The sequence below is a fragment of the Dromaius novaehollandiae genome, chromosome 28 (assembly GCF_036370855.1).
Source record: "Dromaius novaehollandiae isolate bDroNov1 chromosome 28, bDroNov1.hap1, whole genome shotgun sequence".
NCBI classification, from domain to species: domain Eukaryota; kingdom Metazoa; phylum Chordata; class Aves; order Casuariiformes; family Dromaiidae; genus Dromaius; species Dromaius novaehollandiae.
The window spans coordinates 4210964-4236313 of record NC_088125.1 but is presented as its reverse complement, the minus strand read 5'-3'; the positions used below and the strand labels follow the sequence as shown (position 1 = coordinate 4236313).

General features: G+C 72.4%; 2 protein-coding genes across 4 annotated transcripts; both read left to right on the top strand.

Moving 5' to 3' along the window:
* The first annotated feature begins 759 nt into the window (after positions 1 to 759).
* Positions 760 to 19732, top strand: KIF5A (kinesin family member 5A). 2 transcript variants are annotated; one of them, XM_064498482.1, is made up of 30 exons: positions 760 to 1000; positions 3371 to 3458; positions 3964 to 4037; positions 4138 to 4242; positions 4377 to 4425; positions 4699 to 4754; positions 4853 to 4940; positions 6011 to 6135; positions 6482 to 6586; positions 6696 to 6844; positions 7729 to 7877; positions 7985 to 8193; positions 8428 to 8496; positions 9867 to 10073; positions 11115 to 11261; positions 12015 to 12203; positions 12323 to 12440; positions 12517 to 12584; positions 13339 to 13448; positions 13865 to 13966; positions 14450 to 14510; positions 14599 to 14670; positions 15070 to 15174; positions 15400 to 15420; positions 16400 to 16616; positions 17216 to 17345; positions 17778 to 17848; positions 18004 to 18031; positions 18377 to 18471; positions 19110 to 19732. In XM_064498482.1, the coding sequence occupies exons 1-29, from the start codon at positions 872 to 874 to the stop codon at positions 18453 to 18455; spliced, it is 3120 nt and encodes a 1039-aa protein (XP_064354552.1). In that variant the 5' UTR covers positions 760 to 871; the 3' UTR covers positions 18456 to 18471; positions 19110 to 19732. The 2 variants fall into 2 exon arrangements, with proteins under 2 accessions (XP_064354552.1, XP_064354553.1); XM_064498483.1 differs by lacking the exon at positions 15400 to 15420 and having other exon boundaries at positions 829 to 1000.
* Positions 19733 to 20523: 791 nt separating this feature from the next.
* PIP4K2C (phosphatidylinositol-5-phosphate 4-kinase type 2 gamma) lies at positions 20524 to 25135 on the top strand. 2 transcript variants are annotated; one of them, XM_064498462.1, is made up of 10 exons: positions 20524 to 20738; positions 22197 to 22294; positions 22398 to 22494; positions 22565 to 22705; positions 22779 to 22925; positions 23149 to 23187; positions 23516 to 23629; positions 23790 to 24036; positions 24107 to 24210; positions 24304 to 25135. In XM_064498462.1, the coding sequence occupies exons 1-10, from the start codon at positions 20526 to 20528 to the stop codon at positions 24382 to 24384; spliced, it is 1281 nt and encodes a 426-aa protein (XP_064354532.1). In that variant the 5' UTR covers positions 20524 to 20525; the 3' UTR covers positions 24385 to 25135. The 2 variants fall into 2 exon arrangements, with proteins under 2 accessions (XP_064354532.1, XP_064354533.1); XM_064498463.1 differs by lacking the exon at positions 22565 to 22705.
* Positions 25136 to 25350: the final 215 nt, after the last annotated feature.

Genomic DNA, 25350 nt, shown 5'->3' with positions numbered 1-25350 from the left:
GAGGGGACACGCACACACTGGGGGGGGGCTCGCCCCCCCTCCCCATCCCGGCTCCGTCCACCTTAAGGGCCGCGGGCGGCTCCACCTTAACGGGGGGGGGCGTGCGCGGGGGGGCCCGGCCTCCCCCGCCTGGTACCGGGGCTGCGGCGGCGCCGCGGTCACTGGAGCACGGGGCAGCAGCGAGCACCGGCCGCCGCCTCGGGCACCGCCGGGCCCTGGGTCGCATCCTGCACCGCTGGGCACCACCCGCATCCCCGCAGCCGCCCCGCATCCTCGGGTACCACCCGCATCCCTGGGCGGCATCCTGCATCCTCGGGTACCACCCGCATCCCTGGGCGGCATCCTGCATCCTCGGGTACCGCCCTGCACCCCCGGGTCGCATCCGGCATCCTTGGATGCTGCCTGATCCCTAGGGAGCATCCCGCCTCTCTGGGTCGCATCCTGCATCCCTGCCTGCTGCCTGACTCCTAGGGAGCATCCTGCATCCCTGGGTCGCATCCTGCACCGCCGGGTACCACCCGCATCCCCGGGCAGCATCCTGCATCCCTGGGTCGCATCCTGCATCCCTGGGTACCGCCCCGCGTCCTCGGGTGCTGCCTGACCCCTGGGCAGCATCCTGCACCCCGGGTGCCACCCCCCACCCCCGGGTGCCACCCCACGCCCCTGGGCAGCATCCTGCACCCCCGGGTGCCCCCCCCCGCCCTCGGGTAGCCCCCAGCACCCCGGGCACCACCCGCAGCCCCGGGTACCACCCGCATCCCGGGGGCGCGCCCAGCATCCCTGGGCAGCACCCCGCACCCTTGGGTAGCACCCAGCGCCCGGCCCCCCCCGGAACCCCCCCGGCCCCCCCGGCCCCCCAGCACCCCCCGGCATGGCGGAGCCCAGCGCCGAGTGCAGCATCAAGGTGCTGTGCCGGTTCCGGCCGCTGAACCAGGCCGAGATCCTGCGGGGGGACAAGTTCCTGCCCGTCTTCCAGGGCGACGACAGCGTCGTGGTGGGGGTGAGTGCGGGGGGGGGGGACGGTGACCCCGGCCCCCCCACGGGGCAAGGGGGGACCCGGCCTGCCAGCTGTGGGGAGACGGGGGGAGGATAGCCAGCCGGGGGGTACTTGGGGGGCAGTAGGCAGCCAGGGGGGGATTTGGGAGGGGATAGGGAGCCGGGGGGGTACCTGGGGGGGCAATAGGCAGCTGGGGGGGATTTGAGGGAGGCAGTAGGCAGCGGGGGGGGGGGGGGATTTGGGAGAAAATAACCAGCCGGGGGCAAGAGGCAGCAGGGGGGGGAGATTTGGGAGGGAACTGGGAACCGGGGGGTACTTGGGGGGGGGAATAGCCAGCTGGGGGGGGCTTTGGGGGGCAAGAGCCAGCCAGAGGGGTACATGGGGGGCAGTAGGCAGCCAGGCGGGTACCTGGGGGGAAATAGCCAGCCGGGGGGGGGGGAGATTGGGGGTGGAATGGGGGGGGGGAAGGTCCTGGGCGTGGCCGGCAGCGAGGGGACCCGGAGCCCGGCGGGACGCAGCCCCCGCCGGGGCGTTTCCCCCCCTGCAGCCCCCCCTTTCCCTTTCCGAGGGCTCCAGGTGCCCCCAGTCTGGCCCAGTGCTGGCGGGGGGGGGCTGTTTACGGCGAGCGGAGACGCTCAGATGCCCGGGGGGGGGGTCGATGCCCCAGCACCCCTGCAGGATCAGGCCTGGGGGGGGCAGTTTGCTGCAGATTCTGCCCCCCCGGCCCCTCCCTGCGGCACCGCACGGCCCTTTGTTAGGCTCTACCGGCCCCCCCCCCCCCCCCGGTACCGGGGGGCTGCAGGGATCGGGGCCAGGGAACCCCCCCATAACGGGGCCCGGTGCACCGGGGGCTTGTACAGTGGCCCCCCCAGCCCCAAGATGGGGGGTCCCGGGGGGGCAGAGGGGTCCCGGGGGTGGGGGCTGGGGGTGGTGTGTGGCTCTGCGGCTGTGTCGTGTGGGTGTGCGCTGTTGGGTGTTGTCGCACAGGGTGTTGCAGTGCGCACGGCTGTCGGGTCTGTGCAGCGCGAGGTGTTGTGTCGGAGCGCGGCTGTGTTGGGGCACAGTCGTGCCGGTGCAATGCAGGGTGTCGTGCGGCTGTGTGCGGCTGTGGCTGTGCGTTGCGGTGCTGCCTGTGCCAGCGCGGGGTGCAGCGCAGCGGTGCAGGGTGTCGGGCTGCGTGCGGCGGTGTCAGCGCAGGGTGTTGTGTGTGGCTGTGCGCGGCTGGGTCTGCGTGTTGCTGCGCTGGTGGTGCTGTGCGGCTGTGCGGTGCAGGGCGCTGCGTGACTGTGTGGCTGTGTGTTGCTGCGCTGGTGGTGGTGCGTCTGTGCGCTGCCGGGTGTTGTGCTGCTGGGTCTGCGTGCTGCGCCTTGGCTCTGGCTGTGTGGTTGTGCTGTTGTGTGGCTGTTGTGTGGCTGTTGTGTGGCTGTGCTGTGTGCGGTTGTGTAGCGGTGCAGTGTGTGTTGTGCGTCCCCCGCACGGCGACAGTTCAGCACCGGGGCCTGGACAGCTCCCGCAGCCAGCCGGGGCGTTGGGGGGGTCTATAGGGGTCTGGGGGGGTCTATGGGGGCCTGAATGGGGTGTATGGAGGGTCTGGGGGTGTCTGAGGGTCTATGGGGGTCTGGGGATGTCTCAGGGGGTGTATAGGGGGTCTGGGAGTGTTTGGGGGATGTATGGGGCTATGGGGGTGTCTGAGGGGGCGTATGGGGGTCTGGGGGGATGTATGGGGCCTGGGGGCCTTTTGGGAGCTCTGGGGGGTCTGGGGGGATGTATGGGGGGCTAGGAGTGCTTTGGGGGGTGTATGGGGCTCTGGGGGTGCCTGAGGGTGTTCATAGGCCCGGGAGGGTTTGGGGGGATGTATGGGGGGCCTGGGTTTGTCGGGGGGATGTATAGGGGCTGAGGGTGTTTGGGGGTGCTGGGGGAGTCTGAGGGGGTGTATGGAGGGGCTGAGAGTGTATGGAGGGGCTGGGGGCGTATGAGAGGTAGTATGGGGGGGCGGGGGGGGTATAGGGGTCCAGGGAGTGTGTGGGAGGTGTATGGGGGGCTTGAGGGTGTATGGAGGGCTGGGGATACATGGGGATCCGAGGGCTGTTTTGGGGGTTAGTGGTATATGAGGCAGTATATGAGGGGTTCGGGGGGGGGCAGGGGTGCTGTAGAGGGGTCTGGGTGCATGGGGGGGGCGAGGATGTCTGGAGATGTGGGGCCTCTGGGTAGACGGGGGGTCAGGAGAAGCAGCTGGCTGTACCCCTCTTACTGGGACCCACTGGAACATACTGGTCCCCCCCAGGGGAGCCCTGGGTCTGGCACTGCCACAAGCACCATGGGGACAGCAGGGGTGGTGTCCCCTGGACACTGACCCCCCCATTCCCTCCCCAGGGCAAGCCCTATGTCTTCGACCGCGTCTTCCCCCCCAACACCACCCAGGAGCAGGTGTACCACGCCTGTGCCATGCAGATCGTCAAGGGTGAGGGGCCGGGGGGGCTCAGCAGGCTGTGAGCTTGGGGGCCTGGGCTGGGTCCCGGCGGGGGGAGGCTTTTCGGGAAGGGGCTGGATCCGGGTGCAGCTTGGAGGGTGCTGGGAGGTGCCGGGAGCGTGGGGGGCGGGTTGGGAGGTGACCCTGGCAGGGGCAGGTGAGCTGGGGGTCCCTGGGGATGTTCACTGTGTCCTGGGGCCTCTGTAGGACTTTGGAGGGGCCTGTGGGGTCTCTCGGGGTCCTGGAGAGGTCTGTGAGGCCCCTGGGGGTGTTCATGGGGTCCCGTTGGGGATCTCAGGGGCTCTTGGGCATCTCTGGGGGTCCTGGAGGTGATCCGGGGGGCTATGAGGTCCCTGGGGGCTCAGGGAGTCCCTTGAGGGGGTCTCTGGGGGTCTGGGAAGATCTGCAAGGTCTCTGGGGGTCCTGGGAGTCCTCGGGGGTCTCCGGGGGTCCTGGCGGTGCCGGAGTCTCTCCGCCCGCTCTCGCCCCGCTGCAGACGTGCTGGCTGGCTACAACGGCACCATCTTCGCCTACGGGCAGACGTCGTCGGGCAAGACCCACACCATGGAGGTGAGGGGCCGGGGCAGCTCGGGGCGGGGGGCCGGGGGGTGCTCTGAGCTCCCCGTAGGGGCCCGGGGCCCCCGGCTCACCCCCCCCGCCCCCCCCCCAGGGCAAGCTGCACGACCCCCAGCAGATGGGCATCATCCCCCGCATCGCCCAGGACATCTTCAACCACATCTACTCCATGGACGAGAACCTCGAGTTCCACATCAAGGTGGGCCGGGGCACTGGGAGGACTGGGGATGGGGGTGCTGGGAGGACTGGGGGCCTCATGGGGCCAGGGGCACTGGGAGGACCGGGGGGGCAGGTTCTGGTCCCCCCCCCAACACCCCCATTCCCTCCTGCCAGGTTTCTTACTTTGAAATTTATCTGGACAAGATCCGGGACCTGCTGGACAGTGAGTGGGGAAGCTCTGGGGGCACTGGCGGGGACTGGGAGACACTGGGAGGGTACTGGGGAGCACTGAGGGGCACTGGGAGGCTCTGGGTGGGTGTTGGGGGCCACTGGGAGCACAGGGAGGCTGAAGGCGTGGGGGGTTATTGAGAGGCACTGGGTGGGTGTGGGGGAGCACTGGGGGGACCCCGGGGCTGGGGGCTGCAGGCCCTGGCAGTGGGGCAGAACTGGGGGGTCACCTCCACCCCCGGTGGCCCTCACTCCGTGTCCCCCCCAGTGACCAAGACCAACCTGTCGGTGCACGAGGACAAGAACCGGGTTCCCTACGTCAAGGTGAGGGGGGTCCCGGAGGGCGCCGCAGCCGGGGGCACCCCGGGGGGGGGCACCCACGGAGGTTTGGGGGCTGGGCTGACCCCCCGCCCGCGCCGCAGGGCTGCACCGAGCGCTTCGTGTCCAGCCCCGAGGAGATCCTGGACGTGATCGACGAGGGGAAGTCGAACCGGCACGTGGCCGTCACCAGTGAGCACCCCGGGGTGACGGGGGGCCGGGGGGGGCACGAGGGCCCGGGGGCTGCGGGCTCTAGGGGGGGGCTGTGGGGTGCTGGGTGCCCGCTGTGCAGGGGGCCATGGGGGTCCCTGGGGTGCTGTGGGTCTCCTTGGGGCACTGTGGGGCTCTCTGGGGTGCTGTGGGGGTCCCTGACATACCGTGGAGATCTCTGGGGACCTGTGGGGGTCTCTGGGCATATGGGGGGTCTCTGGGGTGCCACGGGGATCCCTGGGGCACCGTTGGGGTCCCTGAGGAGACAAGGGGGTCCCTGGGACGCTGTGGGTCGGTGCAGTGTGGGGCACCATGGGTCAGTGCAGTGTGGGGTGCCTTGGGGTGGTGCAGCGTGGGGCGCCGTGGGTCAGTGCAGCGTGGGGCGCCGTGGGGCGGTGCGGTGTGGGGCGCCGTGGGTCAGTGCAGTGTGGGGTGCCGTGGGTCAGTGCAGTGTGGGGTGCCGTGGGGTGGTGCAGCGTGGGGCGCCGTGGGTCAGTGCAGCGTGGGACGCCGTGGGTCAGTGCAGTGTGGGACGCCATGGGGCGGTGCAGCGTGGGACGCCGTGGGTCGGTGCGGCATGGGGTGCCGTGGGTCAGTGCAGTGTGGGGTGCCATGGGGTGGTGCAGCGTGGGGCGCCGTGGGTCAGTGCAGTGTGGGACGCCATGGGGCGGTGCAGCGTGGGACGCCGTGGGTCAGTGCGGTGTGGGCACCATGGGTCAGTGTGGCATGGGGCACCGTGGGTCGGTGCAGCGTGGGGCGCCGTGGGTCAGTGCAGCGTGGGACGCCGTGGGGCGGTGCGGCGTGGGACGCCGTGGGGCAGTGCGGCGTGGGGCGCTGTGGGTCAGTGCAGCGTGGGACGCCGTGGGGCGGTGCGGCATGGGGCGCTGTGGGTCAGTGCAGTGTTGGGTGCCGTGGGTCAGTGCAGTGTTGGGTGCCGTGGGTCGGTGCAGCGTGGGGCGCCGTGGGGCGGTGCAGCGTGGGGCGCCGTGGGTCAGTGCAGCGTGGGGCGCCGTGGGTCGGTGCGGCGCGTGCAGCCTCTCCGCGCCCCGCAGACATGAACGAGCACAGCTCCCGCAGCCACAGCATCTTCCTCATCAACATCAAGCAGGAGAACGTGGAGACGGAGCAGAAGCTCAGCGGGAAGCTCTACCTGGTCGACCTGGCCGGGAGCGAGAAGGTCGGGGGGCCCCGGGCCTGGGGGGTCCCTGGGGTCCTGGGGCTGGGGGCCCCCGGGGTTGGGGACATCCCTGGGCCGGGGGGGGCCCTGGGTTGGGGGTTTCTGGGGGTCCCGGGGCAGAGGTGCCTGGGAGCTGGGGGTCCGTGGGGTGTCCTTGGGCTCAAGGTCCCTCAGCTGGGGGTCTCTGGGGGTCCCTGGGCAGGGGGCCACCTCCCTGCCCCCTCGATGCTCAGTGGGGCCAGCCCTGCCCGGACGCCTGGGTCCCTGGGGCGGGACCAGTGGGGCAACCGGACCTGCTGCCCCGGGGGGGGGGGGGGGGCACGTCTGAGCCGCCCCGGCCCCACAGGTCAGCAAGACGGGGGCCGAGGGGGCTGTGCTGGACGAGGCCAAGAACATCAACAAGTCCCTGTCGGCGCTGGGCAACGTCATCTCGGCCCTGGCCGAGGGCACGGTGAGAGCGCGGCCCCCCCCGGCCCCCCGCCGCGGCCTGCCCTCCCCCTGCCCTGCCCCACGGGCAGGGGTCCGGCTGTGACCCCCCCTCCTCCCGTGCCCCCCCCCAGAAAGCCTACGTGCCCTACCGGGACAGCAAGATGACGCGGATCCTGCAGGACTCGCTGGGGGGGAACTGCCGCACCACCATGTTCATCTGCTGCTCCCCGTCCAGCTACAACGACGCCGAGACCAAGTCCACCCTCATGTTCGGGCAGCGGTAGGGGAGGGCGCGTCGGGGGCCCGGGCCCCCCCATGCACCCCCGGCACCCCCAGGCAGCGTTGCCCCCCAGCTACACCCCCTGCACCCCTTGCACCCCAATTACACCCCCTGCACCCCAGCTACACCCCCTGCACCATTGCACCCCAGCTACGCCCCCGCACCCCTTGCACCCCAGCTGCACCCCCCGCACCCCTTGCACCCCAATTACACCCCCTGCACCCCAGCTACACCCCCTGCACCATTGCAGTCCAGCTACCCCCCCCACACCCCTTGCACCCCAATTACACCCCCCGCACCCCTTGCACCCCAATTACACCCCCTGCACCCCAGCTACACCCCCTGCACCATTGCACCCCAGCTACACCCCCCACACCCCTTGCACCCCAATTACACCCCCTGCACCCCAGCTACACCCCCTGCACCATTGCAGTCCAGCTACCCCCCCCACACCCCTTGCACCCCAATTACACCCCCCGCACCCCTTGCACCCCAATTACACCCCCTGCACCCCAGCTACACCCCCTGCACCATTGCACCCCAGCTACACCCCCCACACCCCTTGCACCCCAATTACACCCCCTGCACCCCAGCTACACCCCCTGCACCATTGCACCCCAGCTACACCCCCTGCACCCCTTGCACCCCAATTACACCCCCCGCACCCCTTGCACCCCAGCTGCACCCCCCGCACCCATCCAGGCTCCCGTGATGCCCCCCGTTCCCACGGGGGAGCAGCAGCATGGGGGCTCCGGGGCCAGGAGGGGAGCAGGGTGGGACCCTGAGGGGTGGCTGCGGTGGGGGGCTCCGGGGTGGTCCCTGGGGGATGCTGCCTGGTGAGGGGGGGCCAGGGGGTCCCGGCTGAGGGTTCCCCCCCCCCCCAGGGCCAAGACCATCAAGAACACGGCGTCAGTGAACCTGGAGCTGACGGCCGAGCAGTGGAAGAAGAAGTACGAGAAGGAGAAGGAGAAGAACAAGGCGCTGAAGGAGACCATCACCAAGCTGGAGGCCGAGCTCAGCCGCTGGCGGAACGGTGAGGGGGGACCCAGGCGTCCGGGAGCGGGCAGAAGGGCTGGGAGCCCCCCCTTCCCCCCCCCGTCCCGTCCTCCCGGCATGGGGAAACCGAGGCTGCGCCCGCAGGGGAGAACGTGCCCGAGACGGAGCAGCTGAGCGGGGCCGAGGCGGAGACGGAGACGGGCACCGGCGAGGGGCCGGGGTCGGGGCCGGAGCCCAGCAGCGAGACGCCCCTCAACGACAACAGCTCCTCCATCGTCATCCACATCTCCGACGAGGAGCGCCGCAAGTACGAGGAGGAGATCCGCAAGCTCTACAAGCAGCTGGATGACAAGGTGGGCACCCCCAGGGACCCCAGGGACCCATCCGGGACCCCCAGGGACCCCCGGCACCCCCATACTTCCCAGGGGCCCTTGGGGACCCCCAGGACTCCCCCAGGACACGTGGCAGCCCAGGGCTTCTGGGGTCCCCTGGCACCCCAGGGACCCCCAGGACCTCCAGGCCTGCCCCGTGCTGCCCCACACCCCTGGGGACCTGGGTGGCACCGACACCCCCCTCCGTCCCCCCAGGATGACGAGATCAACCAGCAGAGCCAAATCATGGAGAAGCTCAAGCAGCAGATGCTGGACCAGGAGGAGGTGAGGCCCCCTGGCCCCTATAGCCCCCATAAGCTGACCCTGCTGGGGCCCCCCACCCTGACCCCCGGGCCCAACTCGGGACTCTCCTTGGGACCCCCACCCTGACCCCCAGGACCCCCCCCGACTGCTGGGACCCCCCCCCCATCCTGACCTCCTTGGGATGCCTCGGACCCACCCTGGCTCCCTTCCCCGACCCCCTTCAACTTGCCCTGGGGACCCCCCCAAATCCCCCAATCTTCCCCCCCCAGACCCCCCATCAGGGACCCCCTGGGACCTCCACACTGACCCTGCCAGGACCCCCCACCCTGACCCTTCTGCACCCCCATTTGGGATCCCCTCAGTACCCCCACCCTGACCCCCCCCCTGCACCCCCACATGGGACCCCCTGGGACCCCCACCCCAACCCCTCCGCACCCCCACGTGGGACCCCCGGGACCCCCCACCGTGACCCCTCCGCACCCCGATGTGGGACCCCTGGCCCCCCACCCCAACCCCCCTGCACCCCGACGTGGCACCCCCGGGACCCCCCACCCTGACCCCCCCTGCACCCCGACGTGGGACCCCTGGGACCCCCCACCCTGACCCCCCCTGCACCCCCACATTGGGCCGCCTGGGACCCCCCACCCTGACCCCCCCTGCACCCCCACATTGGCCCCCCTGGGACCCCCCACCCCGACCCCTCTGCACCCCGATGTGGGACCCCTGGCCCCCCACCCCGACCCCCCCTGCACCCACACATTGGGCCCCCTGGGCCCCCCACCCCGACCCCCCCGCACCCCCACATTGGGACCCCTGGCCCCCCACCCCAACCCCCCCGCACCCCCACGTGGGACCCCCTGGGACCCCCACCCCAACCCCTCCACACCCCCACGTGGGACCCCCGGGACCCCCCACCCCAACCCCTCCGCACCCTGATGTGGGACCCCTGGGCCCCCCGCCCCGACCCCCCCTGCACCCACACATTGGGCCCCCTGGGCCCCACGCCCCGACCCCCCCCGCACCCCCACGTGGGACCCCCTGGGACCCCCACCCCAACCCCCCCGCACCCCGACGTGGGACCCCCTGGGCCCCCCGCCCCGACCCCCCCCGCACCCCCACGTGGGACCCCTGGGCCCCCCGCCCCGACCCCCCCCGCACCCCGACGTGGGACCCCTGGCCCCCCACCCCAACCCCCCTGCACCCCCACATTGTCCCCCCTGGGACCCCCCACCCCGACCCCTCTGCACCCACACATTGGCCCCCCTGGGACCCCCCACCCCGACCCCTCTGCACCCCGACGTGGGACCCCCTGGGCCCCCCACCCCAACCCCCCCGCACCCCACCCCGACCCCCCCGGCCCCCCGGTGCTGACGGGGGGGGGGCGGCGGCAGGTGCTGGCGGCGGCGCGGGGGGGCGGCGAGGCGGCGCGGCGGGAGCTGGCGGTGCTGCGGGCCGAGCACGGGGCGGCCCGCGCCGAGGTGGCCGAGGTGCTGGCGGCGCTGGAGGAGCTGGCGCGCAGCTACGACCGCAAGGCGCAGGAGGCCGAGGACACCGGGCGCCACAACCGCCGGCTCGCCGACGAGCTGGCCCGCACCGAGGTGGGGACCCCCCCGGGACCCCAATGGGGATCCCAACTGGGAACATCCCTGGGACCCCCGGGACCCCACCAGGACCCCCCACCAGGACCCCCCACCGGGACCCCCCACCGGGACCCCTACCAGAACCCCCACCGGGACCCCTACCAGAACCCCCACCAGGACCCCTTCCAGGACCCCCCACCGGGACCCCCACCGGGACCCCCACCAGGACCCCCACCAGGACTCCCCACCGGGACCCCTACCAGAACCCCCACCAGGACCCCCCACCAGGACCCCCATGGGGATCCCAACTGGGAACATCTCTGGGACCCCCAGGACCCCCACCGGGACCCCCCACTGGGACCCCTACCAGAACCCCCCCAAAGGGACCCCAGGGTCACACTGGGATCCCCAGGGCTGGGACCCCCAACCAGACCCAAACCAGGACCCCCAGACCCCGAACCAGGAGCCCCCAAAGCCAGGACCCCCAGACCCAAATGGGGGTAGCCGGGCCAGGACCCCCCCCCAGACCCGGGATCCCCCGGATCCTGAACCAGGACCTCAGACCCAGCGGGATCCCCAAAACCTCAAACCAGACCCAAATCGGGACCCTCCAGACCCCAAACAGGGACCCAAACAAGGAGCTCCCAGAGCCGGGACCCACTGGACCCCGAACCAGCACCCAATGGGCAGCACTGGCAGGACCCTGGGGTGCTGGGGGGGGGCCTGGGGGGGCCCTGGAGGTGCCGAGATGGCCCTGGGGGTGCCAAGGATGCAGAGGGGTCCTGGGGGTCCCGGCGAGACCCTGGGGTGCTGACGGGGGGTCCTGGAGATGCTGAGAGACCCCTGGGTGCTGTGGGCTTCCTGGGGGTGTTGGGGGGTCCTGGGGGTGCAGGGGGGTGCAGGGGTCTCCCTGGGATGCTGGGAGGGCCCTGGAGATGCTGGGGGGACCCTGAGGGTGCTGGGAGGTCTGTGGGGATGCTTGGGTGTTCCTGGGGGTGCAGGGGTGTCCCTGGGGCGCTGGGGGACCCCGGGGGGGCCGGGGCTGAGCCGTGCCCGCAGGCGACGACGCTGTCGCTGGAGACGGAGCTGCAGCGGGTGCGGGACGTGAGCGGGCAGCAGCGGAAGCGGGCGGCCGAGGTGCTCAACGGCCTCATGAAGGACCTGAGCGAGTTCAGCGTCATCGTGGGCAACGGCGAGATCAAACTGGTCAGCGGGGTCCCCTGGGGGGGGGGGGGGGGACCGGGGAGGGGGACGCCGGGGACCGGCCACGCCGTGCCGTGCCGATGCCTGCACCATGCCGTGCTCGTGCCCATGCCACAGTCATGCCTGCATCAGGCAACGCGCACCGCCGTGCCCGTGCCAACTTCACGTGTGACGTGTCCGTGCCGTGACATGTCCGTGCAATGCACATCACGGTGCCCGTGCAGCCTTCACGTGTGACGTGTCTGTGCTGTGACATGTCCATGCAATGCTCACTGCCGTGCCCATGCAACTTTCCCCCGTGTGACATGTCCGTGCCGTGACATGTCCATGCAATGCACATCACCGTGCCCATGCAACCTTCATGTGTGTGACGTGTCCGTGCCGTGACGTGTCCGTGACATGTCCGTGCCGTGACGTGTCTGTGCAATGCTCACTGCTGTGCCCATGCAACCTTCATGCGTGTGACGTGTCCGTGCCGTGACGTGTCCGTGCAATGCTCACCGCTGTGCCCATGCAACCTTCATGCGTGTGACGTGTCCGTGCCGTGACGTGTCCGTGACATGTCCGTGCCGTGACGTGTCCGTGCAATGCTCACCCCCGTGCCCATGCAACCTTCACGCGTGTGACGTGTCCGTGCCGTGCCACGTCCGTGCAACGCTCACCCCCGTGCCGTGCCCGTGCAACCTTCACGCGTGTGCCGTGCCCGCGCCGTGCCACCTCCGTGCAACGCTGAGGCGTGTGCCGTGCCGTGCCCAGCCGGTGGAGGTGAGCGGGGCCATCGAGGAGGAGTTCACCGTGGCCCGGCTCTACATCAGCAAGATCAAGTCGGAGGTGAAGTCGGTGGTGAAGCGGTGCCGGCAGCTGGAGAACCTGCAGGTCGAGTGTCACCGCAAGATGGAGGTGACGGGCCGGGAGCTCTCCTCCTGCCAGCTCCTCATCTCCCAGGTGGGCCGACCGCGGGGTCGCGGGGGGGGGCACCGCCCTTGGGGAGCCCCTGCGAGCCGTGTCGCAGCCTTGGTGGCCCCGGCGGCCGCCCCGGGCTGAGGCTGGTGCCGGTCCCGCAGCACGAGGCGAAGATCCGCTCGCTCACCGAGTACATGCAGAACGTGGAGCTGAAGAAGCGGCACCTCGAGGAGTCCTACGACGCCCTGAGCGAGGAGCTGGCCCGGCTGCAGGCCCAGGGTGCGCGGCGGGGGGCCCGGGGGGGGCCCGGGGGGGGGCCCGGCTCGTCCCCGCTGACCCCCCCTCTGCCCCGCAGAGACGGCTCACGAGGCGGCCCTGAAGGACCGGGAGCAGGATGAGCCCCAGGAGACCGACGAGGTCAAGGTGAGCGGGTGCCGGGGCTGCAGGGTGTCGGGGTCCCTGGCGCGGGGGGGCTGCAGGGGTACCCCGGGGCCCCGGGGGGCGGGTTGGGTGTCCCTGGGGGGCAGGAGGGTGCTGGGGGTCCCTGGGGGGTGCAGGGGGTCCCTAGAGGTCATGGGGGTGCAGGGGGGGGTCCCAGGAGAGTGTGGGGGATCCCTGGGGGTGCAGGGTCCTTGGGGTCTGGGGGTGCAGGGGGGGTCCCAGGAGGGTGGGGGCAGTCCCTGGGGGTCTGGGGGTGCAGGGGGGGTCCCAGGAGGGTGGGGGGAGTCCCTGGGGGTCTGGGGGTGCAGGGGGGGTCCCGGGAGGGTGTGGGCAGTCCCTGGGGGTCTGGGGGTGCAGGGGGGGTCCCAGGAGGGTGGGGGCAGTCCCTGGGGGTCTGGGGGTGCAGGGGGGGGTCCCAGGAGGGTGTGAGCAGTCCCTGGGGGTCTGGGGGTGCAGGGGGGAGTCCCAGGAGGGTGGGGGCAGTCCCTGGGGGTCTGGGGGTGCAGGGGGGAGTCCCAGGAGGGTGGGGGCAGTCCCTGGGGGTCTGGGGGTGCAGGGGGGGGTCCCAGGAGGGTGTGAGCAGTCCCTGGGGGTCTGGGGGTGCAGAGGGGGGTCCCAGGAGGGTGGGGGCAGTCCCTGGGGGTCTGGGGGTGCAGGTGGGGTCCCAGGAGGGTGGGGGCAGTCCCTGGGGGCCTGGGGGTGCTGCCCCCCCCGCGCTGAGCCCCCGGCGCCGCAGAAGGCGCTGGAGCTGCAGCTGGAGAGCCACCGCGAGGCGCAGCACAAGCAGCTGGCGCGGCTGCGCGACGAGATCAACGAGAAGCAGAAAACCATCGACGAGCTGCGCGAGTGAGTGGCCCCGTCCCCGTCCCCATCCCTGTCCCCATCCCCAGCCCCGTCCCCATCCTCGTCCGGTCCCCGTCCCTGCATTCACCCAGACATGAAGCCCAGCCCTGTCCCTGTCCCTATCCCTGTCCCCATTCCTGTCCCCATCCCTGGACCTCTTGGTCCCCAGCCCGGGAGATGGAGGGTGGCGATGGGGGATGCTCCGTCCCCCCGATGCCCCGTCCGTCCATCCGTCCATCCCCGACGCCCCGTCCATCCCCATCACCCCATCCGTCCCCATCACCCCATCCGTCCCCATCACCCCGTCCGTCCATCCGTCCATCCCCGACGCCCCGTCTGTCCCCATCACCCCGTCCGTCCCCGACACCCCGTCCGTCCCCGAAGCCCCGTCCGTCCCCGACGCCTCGTCTCTCCCGCAGCCTCAACCAGAAGCTGGAGCTGGAGCTGGAGAAGCTGCGAGCGGAGCACGAGGCGCTGCGGGGCGAGGAGCGGGCCAAGGCCGCCCGGCTGCAGGAGCTCACGTGAGACCCCCCCCCCCGGGAGCCCTGGCACCCCCCCGGCACCCCCATGTCCCCCGGGACCCCCCCAAGAACCCCGGCAGCCCTGGGGCTCCTCGGGACCCCCCAGCTCCCCCAGGACCCTGGGCCATCCCCAGCACCCGGCAGCACCCCTGCGACCCCCCCAGGGCCCCCAAACCCTACAGGGCCCCCCCAGACGCCGGGGCCTCCTTGGGACCTCCCAAGACCCCCAGGAGCCCTGGGGCTCCTCGGGACCCCCCCATGCCCCTGGGGACCCTGCAACACCCCTGGGACCCCCTGGGACCCCCCGAACCCCCAGGAGCCCCGCGACACCCCCAGCACCTCCCGGGGACCCCCAGAGCCCCCCCGGCAGCTGTGGGACACGCATGGGAGCCCCGGACCCTGCAGCACCCCCCAGGGACCCCCCCAGCCCCCCTGGAGCCCTCGGGACCCCCGAGCCCCCCTGACCCCCCCGTCTCCCCCCAGATTTCTCTACGAGCGCCACGAGCAGTCCAAGCAGGACCTCAAGGGGCTGGAGGAGACCGTGGTAGGTGCGGGGGGGTCTGGGGGGGTCTGGGGGAGGCAGGGGGGTGCAGGGGTGGCTGTGCCCCCCCCGCTCACCCCCGGCCCCCCAGGCCCGTGAACTCCAGACCCTCCACAACCTGCGCAAGCTGTTTGTTCAAGACGTCACAACTCGAGTCAAGAAAGTGAGTGGTGGGGGGCGACGGGGGGGGGCAAGGGGGGGCCACGGGGGTGGCGGGGGGGAGGGGGCGATGGGGGGGTGATGAGGACGATGGAGGGACAAGGAGGGGCGATTGCAGGGTGACGGGGGTGACGGGGGAAGGGGGGCGATGGGGGGTGACGGGGGCAATGGGGGTGTGACGGGGTGACGGGGGCAATGGGGGGGAATGGGGGTGATGGAGGGAAAGTAGGGGAAGGGGGGGGAAAGGGGGCGATGGGGGCAGAAATTGGGAGGCAATGGGGGGGAAGCATGGGAGGCAAAGGGGGGGCCTGGGCAGGACTCGGGGGGGCAGGAGCAGCCTGGGAGTCGGGGCTGGGTGCGGCGGGGGGGAGCAGGGGTCCGGGGGCTCACGGTGCCCCCCCAGAGCGCAGAGCTGGAGCCCGAGGACAGTGGGGGGCTGCACTCCCAGAAGCAGAAGATTTCCTTTCTTGAGAACAACCTGGAGCAGCTTACAAAGGTTCACAAACAGGTGGGCCCGGGGGGGGCCGCAGCCGTCCCCCCCCCCAGCTGCCCCCCCAAAGCCGCCCCCGCCCGGCCAGCCCCCGTGCTGCCCCCCCCCCCCGTGGCACCACCCCGCAGCTCCCCCGCTCTGTCCTGGGGGCTCCCCCCCCCCGTGCCCCCCCACCGGCCGGGGGGGCCGTGGCCCGCGCTGACCCCCGCTCTGTTGCCCCCCCTCTCGCTGCCTCCTCCCTAGCTGGATCTCTGGGTGTCCAAGGTACCGCGCAGCCCCCCCGGCCCCCCCGGCACGCCTGCGGCTGCCCCGGCCACCCGGGACCCCCCCCATTTGGGGGGGGCCCTGCCCCGGCCCCCGGCACTGCCCCCCGCCTGCTGCAACCCTGCCTGGCTCTGCCCCATTGGCCCCCCCATGTCACCCCCCCCCCCGCGCTTCTGCCCCGCTGCCCGGCTCGGCTTCGCCGTCACGGCCCCCCACTGCTGCATGCGCCCACGGGGGCACGGCTGGGGGGCTGGGACCCCCGAGGCACGCCGTGGGGCTGGGACCCCCCTCAAGGCACCGCCATGGGGCTGGGTGCTGCGGGATGGGGCTGAGGGTGCCCGGTGCTGACGGTGCCCCGGTGCTGCTGGTGCCGGTGCCACGTGCCGGCACGCGGTACCCATTGCCGGTGCCCAGCACTGACGGTGTTCGGTGCCCGTGCTGTGCGTGGCCGGTGCCAACACCATGGCGGGTGCCGGCACGGGTGCCACGGGTGCTGGTGCAGGTGCTGGTGTGGGTGTGGGTGGCATGGGTGCCCGGTGCTGCCGGTGCCCGGTTGCATAGGTGCCCAGTTGCATAGGTGCCCGGCGCTGCGGTGCCCGGTGCTGCAGGTGCCCAGTTGCATAGGTGCCCGGTGCTGCCAGTGCCTGGTGCCCCGGTGCCCGGTGCTGCCAGTGCCCGGTGCTGCAGGTGCCTGGTTGCATAGGTGCCCGGTGCCCCAGTGCCTGGTTGCATAGGTGCCTGGTGCCCTGGTGCCCAGTGCTGCAGGTGCCCGGTTGCATAGGTGCCCGGTGCCCCGGTGCCCGGTGCTGCAGGTGCCCGGTTGCACAGGTGCCCGGTGCCCCGGTGCCCGGTGCTGCAGGTGCCCGGTTGCACAGGTGCCCGGCGCCCCGGTGCCCGGTGCTGCAGGTGCTGCAGGTGCCCTGGGTGCGCGGCGCCCTGGGCGCGCGGCGCCGGACGGGTGCTGACGGGGGGCGCCCAGCTGGTTCGTGACAATGCAGATCTGCGCTGCGAGCTTCCGAAGCTGGAGAAACGCCTTCGGGCTACGGCTGCGCGAGTGCAGGCCCTGGAGGGCGCCCTGAGGGAGGCCAAGGAGGGCGCGCGCAAGGACAAGCGCCGCTACCAGCAGGAGGTGGAGCGCATCAAGGAGGCCGTGCGCGCCAAGGGCGCCGCCAAGCGGCCCCACGCCGCCCACATCGGTGCGCGCGGGGGGGGGGGGGGAATGGGGGGGGGCATGGGGGGGGCATGGGGGGGTGCATGGGGACAGGGCGCTGGGGTGCACTGGGGTGCACTGGGACAGGGCCTGGCCTGCACTGGGGTGCAGGGGGATGGGGCGCTGGGGTGCATGGGGACACGGCACTGGGAGGCACTGGGAGAGGGCACTGGCGTGCACTGGAGTGCAGGGGGACGGGGCACTGGGGTGCAGGGGGACGGGGCACTGCCATGCACTGGGGTGCACTGGGACAGGGCACTGGCATGCACTGGGACAGGGCACTGGCATGCATTGGGATGGACTGGGGTAGGGGCTGGCACGCACTGGGATGCACTGGGACAGGGCACTGGCATGCACTGGGGTAGGGGCTGGCACGCACTGGGGTGCACTGGGATGCACTGGGACAGGGGCTGGCGTGTACTGGGGTGCAGGGGAATGGCGCACTGGCATGCACTGGGACGCACTGGGACAGGGGCTGGCACACAGTGATGTGCAGGGGGTTGGTGCGCTGCCCCACGCATGGGGGTGCTGGGGGGGCACAGCTGTGCCCCCACGAGCACCCTCAGCCCCGCGTTGCCCCCGCAGCCAAGCCGGTGCGGCCGGGGCAGGTGCCGGCGACGTCTCCCACAGCCCCCTCGGGCGCCCGCGGCTCCGAGGGGCTCAGCTACACCAACAGCCTCTTCCAGGGCTACCCCGGCCCCGGCCCCCAGGGCTAGTGAGTGGGGCTGGGCCGGGGCGCGGGGGGGGGACGGAGGGGCAGGTTTTGGGGGGATGGAGGGGGGCAGGACATGGGGGTCGCAGGAGGGGATGGAGGGGCAGGTTTTGGGGGGGCCCAGGGTTTTGGAGGGGATGGAGAGGTAGATTTGGGGGGCAGCAGGGTTGTGGGGGGATGGAGGGGCAGGTTTGGGGGAGCAGCAGGGTTTCAGGGGGGTGGAGGGGGGAGGATGTGGGGGGTCCACAAGGGGGGATGGAGCATGGCGGTTATGGGGAGATGGGGGTCACAAGGGGACGAGGGGGTGCCAGGCATGGGGGGAGCGGGCACTGGCCCCCTGCAGTGCCAGCAGTGCCTGGTGGGTCTCACGGCCGGTGTCCCCCCATCCCCGTGTCCCCCCGTCCCCGTGTCCCCCCGTCCCCGTGTCCCCCCCAGCTTCGCCAACGGCCCCAGCACGGTCTCCAGCAGCCCCCCGGACGCCTACCAGCAGCTCAACGTGGACAACGGTGAGGGGGGGCGGGAGCTGGGGGGGTCCTGGGGGACCCTGCGGGGCCGGGGACTGGGGACTCCCCGGGGGGACCGGGCTCCTGGCCAGGGGGACGGGGACATGGCGGGGGGAGTCTCCTCACAGCCCCCCTGGAGCTGCTGCTCTTTCTTGCAGGGAACGTGACAGACATCAATGATAACAGGTAGGGGGGTGCTGGGGGGGGGATGTGGGGCGCTGGGGGGGATGTGGGGCCCTGGGGGACAGATGGGGGGAGGCTGGGCATGGGGGGGGTCAGGGGAGTTGGAGACCCCCAGAGCCAGGACCAGAGCCTGAGGGGGACCCCAGAGCCTGAGGGGGGCCCAGGCCAGCCCCACACTGGGGGTCCGGGTTGGGGGTCCAGGCTGAGGGTCCATGTTGGGGGTCCGGGTTGGGGTCCAGGCTGGGGGTCTGGGTTGGGGTCCAGGCTGAGGGTCCGGGTTGGGGGTCCGGGTTGGGGTCCGGGTTGGGGGTCCGGGCTGGGTCCGGCCGGGCTGACCCCCGCCCCCAGGAGCGACCTCTCCTGCGCGTGCGAAGCTGAGGAGCAATCCAAGCTGTTCCCCCTGCGCCAGGAGACCGCCGCCAGCTAATGCCCCCCGCTGCCAGGTACCGGGGACCCCCGGGGCCCCCCCCAACCCCCCAGCAGACCCCTCATCTCCCGGGGACCCCCACATCCCCCCCGGACCCACACATCCCCCTGGAGACCCATCTCCTTCGAGGATCCCCCTCTCCAAGGGACACAGCACCCCTGGGGTCCACCCCCCACGCCTGGGGACCCCCTACGTCTCCCCGGGGACCCTCCTATTGACCAGGGACCCCCACATCCCCCAGGGACCCTGCAGACCCCCCCAGTGCCCCCCATCTCCCGCGGACCCCCTCCACCGCCCCCCAGCACCTGCCCAGGGGGCTTCGCAGGACACCCACGTCTCTTGGGTCCCCCCCCATCCCTCGGGGACCCCCATCCCTTGGGTCCCCCCCATCCCTCGGGTCCCCCCCATCCCTCGGGGACCCCCACATCCCTTGGGTCCCCCTGTCCCATGGGTCCCTCCCCATCCCTCGGGTCCCCCCCCATCCCTGGAGGACCCCCGGCATCTCCCCAGGACCCCCCATCCCTTGGGAACCCCCCCATCCCCAGGCAGCCCCTGCGCCCCCTTCCTTCCCGCCCCCCCCGGGTGTGGGGTGCCCGGCGGGGTGTGGGGCGCGGGGGGGGGGTCGGCACCCCCCAGCCCTCTCTCGCCCCACAGGTCCCGCCGGCCCCGGCCCCGCTCGCATGCCTCGGCGCCCGCCGCTCTCCGTGTCCTGTGTGCTCGCCACCACGCTCGCCCCGTCCTGCCCCACGGCGGGGGCCCTGCCCCACGGCGGGGGGCCGCTGCACCCCACGGCCCTGCCCCACGGCGGGGGGCCACCCGAAACCCAGAGATCTGCCCCATGGCAAGAGCCCTGCCCCATGGCGGGGGGCCGCCTGCGCCCCAGAGACCTGCCCTACGGCAAGGGCCCTGCCCCACGGCGGGGGGCCACCCGCACCCCATGGCCCTGCCCCACGGCAGGAGCCCTGCCCCACGGCGGGGGGGCCGCCCGGGGCCCGCTCGAGATGCCTTAAGCCGAACCGCAGAGGAATGTCGGGGCCCCCCAAGTGGGGGTTGGCCCCCCGCCCCACACCCCGGCCCCCCGCCCCCCCACCCCTCTGGCAGCCGGAGGGGTCGGCGAGGCCAGGCCCCCGCGCCGTGGGGCGGTGGCACCCGGGGGGCCGCGGGGTGCCCCCCCCGGCCTCGCCGCCCCCGGCCCCGCCGCCGCCGCTGCATGTCCGCCCGCGCCGCGCTCAGCCCCGACCCGCCGAGGCGCCGCCAATAAAGGAAAGCGATGCTGGCGCCCGCCTCCGTGGGGCTGGGGGGGTCGGGGGGGCCGGGGGGGGCCGGGGGGGCTGCGGGGGGCCGGGGGGGCCGGGGGCTGCGTCCTGCATCTCTGCCTCAGTTTCCCTGGCGGCAGCCCCGACCCTATGGGGAGCTCGGCAGCCCTATAGGGAAGGCCCGGCGCGCTGGGGGGGCGCAGAGCTCCCCTATGGGGAGCGTGGGAGGCTCCTATAGGGGACACGGAGCGCCCTTATGGGGCACGCATACAGGGGCGCACAGCGCAGGGGACACAGCACCTCTATGGGGAACACGTAGCACCCCTATAGGGAGCACGCAGGACCCCTATAGGGAACACACAACACCCCTATGGGGAACACACAGCATCCCTATAGGGAGCGCACAGGACCCCATAGGGAACACATAGCACCGCTGTGGGGATTGCACGGGACCCCTACAGGGAGCACAGGACCCCTATGGGCAGCACACAGGACCCTACAGGGAGCACATGGGACCCCTATAGGGAGTGCACGGGACCCACAGCGGCTGGCGAGCGGGGGAGGCTCCTCAGTGGGGGGCGCAGGCCCTATAGCCTGCTGTGGGCTGCTGCAGACCCCGGGGAGGGCCGGGGGCCCATACACCCCCACGGCGGGGGCCGCAGACACCCTACAGCCCCCACAGGGACGTACACGCGATAGCAACCGGAGGGGAGGGCGGACTCGGGACCCCAAGGCCCCACAGGCCGGGGGCGCCTATAGGGCACCTATAGCCGGAGGAGCGCAGCGCGCCTGCGCGGGTGGGGGGGGGGTTGGCATGGTGACGTGTGCGGTGACGCACGGCTGCTTCCGGCGCCGCGGCGGTGCGGGCGGAAGGCGGGCGGAAGCGGCGGCCATGGCGGCGGCGGGGCCGGCGGGGCCGCGCACCAAGACCAAGAAGAAGCAGAAGCGGTTCGTGCCGCAGCGCGTGAAGGTGCCGCGGGCCGCCGACCCGCTGCTGGCCGTGCTGGCCTGGGGCGTGAACCACCAGGTGAGGGCGGCGCCGGGCCGCCCGCTCCCCGCGGCCCTTCCCGCCGGCGCCCCCCGCCAGCGCCGGGCTCCTCCCCGGGACGGGAGCCGGGGCCTCCCGGGCACCGCTGCCTCCTCCTCCTCCTCCCCCCAGCGGGACCCCCACGCACCCAGGACGGGACCGGGCCGCGCACGGGGAAGGACCGGGACTCCCTTTCCCCGGGAGCCCCCATGGGGCAGCCCCCCCCCCCGCCGTGGGGCACCGCTGTGCCCCCCATCCCCCATAGGGACCCCAGACCCCTTCCCATAGGACCCTCCATCCCCCATAGGGACCCCAGACCCCCTCCCATGAGACACCCCCAAACTCCATAGGGACCCCAGACCCCCTTCTGTAGGACCCCCAGTCCCCTATAGGGAACCCCCCTCCATCTCCCATAAGGATCCCAGACCCCCTCCTGTGGGACCCCCATCCGTCCCTTATAGAGACCCCAGACCCCTTCCCATAGAACCCCCCCCTATCGCCTATAGGGACCCCTGTCCCCCTCCTGTGGGACCCCCCCTCCATCCCCCATAAGGATCCTAGACCCCCTCCCGTGGGACCCCCATCCATCTGCTATAGGGACCCCAGACCCCCTCCCATGAGACACTGCCAAACTCCACAGGAACCCCAGACCCCCTTCCGTAGGACCCCCATTCCCCTATAGGGAACCAACCCCCCCTCCATCCCCCATAAGGATCCTAGACCCCCTCCCGTGGGACCCCCATCCATCTGCTATAGGGACCCCAGATCTCCTCCCATGAGACCTCCCCTGTCTCCTATAAGGGCTCCAGACCCCCTTCTGTGGGACCCCCCCATTCCCCATAGGGACTCCAGACCCACCCCTCCCATGAGACCCCCCATAGGGACCCCAGACCCCCTCCCGTGGGACCCCCCCATTCCCCATAGGCACCCCAGACCCCCTCCCATAGGACCCTCCATCCCCCATAGGGAACCCAGACCCTCTTTTCCCTCCCCCAGGGTCCAGCCCCCCCGGTTGAGGGGGGTGACAGCAGTGTGGGAAGACCCCTCCCTCTGCGCTGCCCCAGGGGGCTGTGCCCCCCCCGGCAGCACCGACAGCTCCCCCGTCCCGTCCCCCCAGTCTGTCCCCGTAGCAGCCCCCGGACTGGCAGCGCGGTGCCCCCCGGACGGCCCCGGAGGAGGTGGGTGGCCCCGGGGCCTGTCGCATGGCGTGTGCCCCCCCCCCCCCCCCCCCCGGTGACAGCACTAACCCTCGCCCCCCCGCCCCCGGCTGTGCCCCCCGCGGCCGCCGCTCATTAATCCGCTCGTTAATCCGAGCACCTGCCCGAGCTGCCGGGTGCCGGGCGCTGATCGGGGGAGCCGCTGGGGGCCCCGTGGCGGGGGGCAGTGCCACCGCGCGGCTGGTGACACGGGGGTCACCGCCACCGCGGGGTCCGGCGTCACCTCCCCGGCGCCCCGCAGATCAGCGAGCTCAGCCAGGTCCCGCTGCCCGTCATGCTGCTGCCCGACGACTTTAAGGCCAGCTCCAAAATCAAGGTCAACAACCACCTCTTCAACCGGTGAGTGCCACCGCGGCGCGGGGACACCGCGGGGACGCCCCGGGGGGCCCGGCACGGCGCGGGGACACCCCCAGGGAGCCTCACGCCACTGCCAACCCCCCAGGGAGAACCTGCCCAGCCACTTCAAGTTCAAGGAGTACTGCCCCCAGGTCTTCCGCAACCTCCGCGAGCGCTTCGGCATCGACGACCAGGACTACCAGGTGGGGCCGCGCGCTCCGGGGGGGCCGGCGCCGCCCCGGCCCTGCCCCACGCCTGCCCCCCTCCCGCCAGGTCTCGCTGACGCGGAGCCCGCCGCACTCGGAGGGCGGCGACCGGCGCTTCCTGCTCTCCTACGACCGCACGCTGGTGGTGAAGGAGCTGTCGAGCGAGGACGTGGCCGACGTCCACGGCCTCCTCTCCCACTACCACCAGGTGCGGGGCGGCCGGGCGGCGGGGGTCCGGGGGCCGGGCGGGGGCCTGACGGGCCCCCCCCGCGTCCCCGCAGTACGTGGTGAAGTGCCACGGCAGCACGCTGCTGCCCCGCTTCCTGGGCATGTACCGGGTGAGCGTGGACAGCGAGGAGACCTACCTGCTCGTCATGCGGAACATGTTCAGCCACCGGCTGCCCGTGCACCGGAAGTACGACCTCAAGGTAACGGGGCGCCCGCCCGCCGCCCCCCCTCGCCACCCCCCCCCCCCCAGAGCTGCGGGAGGGGCTCGGAGCCGGGGCAGGCCCCACATCGGCTCATCCCTGGGTCCCCTGTGCCTGCTGCCGCTCCCCATCCCTGGGGTTTGGCCGGCTCCGGCTCCGTTGCCCCCCCCCGGCCGGGAGAGCCGACTTTCCCCCGGCCTAACGCGGCCTCTGCTTCCCCCAGGGCTCCCTCGTGTCCCGAGAAGCCAGCGACAAGGAGAAGGTACCGGGGCGCTGCGGCGGGATGGTGCCGAGACCCCCGCCGTGGGGAGGGGGAGTCGGGGTGGTCCCAGGCTCGTTACCGGCCTCTCCCCAGCCGCTGCCTAACGATGGGGCTCTGGCTGTTGAGGCGGAGCTGGTCCCTGCCGCGCTGTGGCCTCAAGGGCCTGTGGAGACAAGGTGCCACGCGTGTCCCCAGGGAGTCCCGTTGTCCGTGAGCCCACAGAGTCCCCCGTCGGGGCGGGGAAGACCCCGCTGGCCGCTTGCCGTGGGGCGGGGGCTCCCCACAGCGGGGCCGCGGGGGCCCGTCCCACGCGCCCGTCTCACCGCAGGGCAAAGACCTGCCCACGCTCAAGGACATGGACTTCCTCAACAAGAACGAGAAGGTCTACGTGGGCGAGGAGGACAAGAAGGACTTCATGGAGAAGCTCAAGAGAGACGTGGAGGTGGGTGGGGGGCACCCGCTGGAGCCGGGGGGGCCGGGTGTTTGGGGACAGGGTGGCCACCTCCCGCCAGCGGGGTCACCGGGGTCGGTACACTCCTCCCGAAAACTCTGCCGGCCGTGGGCTCTCCGCGTCCCCTCCTCTGACCTCCCCGTGTCACCAGTTCCTGGTGCAGCTGAAGATCATGGACTACAGCCTGCTGCTGGGCATCCACGACGTGGCGCGGGCCGAGCAGGAGGAGGAGGAGGAGGCGGAGGAGGAGGAAGGCGGGGGCGACGAGGCGGGGGCCGTCGTGGGCTCCTACGGCACCTCCCCGGAGGGCATCGGCAGCTACCTCAACTCCCACCGCCCGCTGGGCCCCGGCGAGTTCGAGCCCTACGTGGACGTCTACGCCATCGGCAGCGCTGAGGGTGCGCGGGGGGGCCGGGGGGGGGGCCGGGGGGGGCCGTGGGGCGCCGCTCACCCCCTCGCCCCCCCCAGGCGGCCCCCGCAAGGAGGTGTACTTCATGGGCCTCATCGACATCCTCACGCAGTACGACGCCCGCAAGAAGGCCGCCCACGCCGCCAAGACCGTCAAGCACGGGGTGAGCCGGGCGGGGGGGGGCCGACACGGGGGCCTGGGGGGGTCGGGGGCCCCCCCCGGGCTGGCGCTCACCCGCGGCTCTGCCGTCCCGCAGGCGGGGGCCGAGATCTCCACGGTGCACCCCGAGCAGTACGCCAAGCGCTTCCTCGACTTCATCACCAACATCTTCGCCTAGGGGGGGGCCCCCCCCGGCCTGCTCCAGGGCTGGGCCCCCCCCGCCAGCTCCGGGGCTGAGCCCCCCCCTCGCTCCAGCTGCTCCAGGCACGGTGCCCCCCCCGCCTGCGAGCGGGCAGCCCCCTTGGCGCCCGCAGGGGTTTGCTACTCAAGTGCCTTATTTTTCCTTGGGGGGGGGCAGAGGGGGGGTCCAGCCCTGCTGTATGCAATAAGCTGGGGGGCTTCTGTCCCCCTCCACCTGGCACGGGGTCCTGGGGCCCCTCCTGCCCTGGCTGCGTTGCTCCGGCCCCCCCCGCTCTGGGGCGAGGGGGGGCAATTAAACACTACTTGCCCATGGGCTCTTGGGGGGGTGGGAGGTTCCCCCTTGCTCCCCCCCCCCCAAAGGGGGCTGTTCCTGGGGGTCCCTGTGTTTCACTGACAGTCCTGGGGTGTCCCCTGGGGGGAGGAGGGCCCTGGGGGGGGAGTAGCCCCCCCCCCTTTCCGCTGTTATGGGTCTGGCTGCTGGGGGGGGTTACAGCCAGCCTGCCCCCCCCCCCCCCAGTGCACATGGGGCAGGGGGTGCATGGCCCTGACCGTGTTACAAGTGGGACCACAGGGGGGGGCAGCCCCAGACCCCCCATGTCCCCCCTCCCCTTCCACTATCAGTGGGGTCCTGGGGGGGGGTGACCCCTGCCCCCCCCCCCCACTGGGGGGTCATGGAGGGGGCTGCCCCCCCCCCAACTGTATCCTGAGAAATAAATTATTGAACCGGCCCTGGCTCTGCTCTGTTACCGGGACCCCCCCCCCCCTCCTTTCCCGGGGAGCTGCCCCACTCCCGGCCCCCCCCGCCATGCTACGCCGTTGCCATGGCGACCGCTGCCCGCCGCCTCGCCCCGCTCCCGCAGGAGGCGGGGCCTGCTCCGCCCCGGCCCCGCCCACCCGCGCCGCGGCGTTGCCATGGGCCCCGCCCCCGTTGCCATGGCGGCGG

Excerpts from the sequence above, each read along its gene's own strand:
- KIF5A (XM_064498482.1), top strand. The coding sequence starts at position 872 with ATGGCGGAGCCCAGCGCCGAGTGCAGCATCAAGGTGCTGTGCCGGTTC. Across the intron at positions 6,136-6,481 it reads ACCTGGCCGGGAGCGAGAAG|GTCAGCAAGACGGGGGCCGA; the intron begins GTCGGGGGGCCC and ends CCGGCCCCACAG. Across the intron at positions 15,175-15,399 it reads TTACAAAGGTTCACAAACAG|CTGGATCTCTGGGTGTCCAA; the intron begins GTGGGCCCGGGG and ends CCTCCTCCCTAG.
- PIP4K2C (XM_064498462.1), top strand. The coding sequence starts at position 20,526 with ATGGTGACGTGTGCGGTGACGCACGGCTGCTTCCGGCGCCGCGGCGGT. Across the intron at positions 22,926-23,148 it reads ACCGGAAGTACGACCTCAAG|GGCTCCCTCGTGTCCCGAGA; the intron begins GTAACGGGGCGC and ends TGCTTCCCCCAG. Across the intron at positions 24,211-24,303 it reads CCAAGACCGTCAAGCACGGG|GCGGGGGCCGAGATCTCCAC; the intron begins GTGAGCCGGGCG and ends GCCGTCCCGCAG.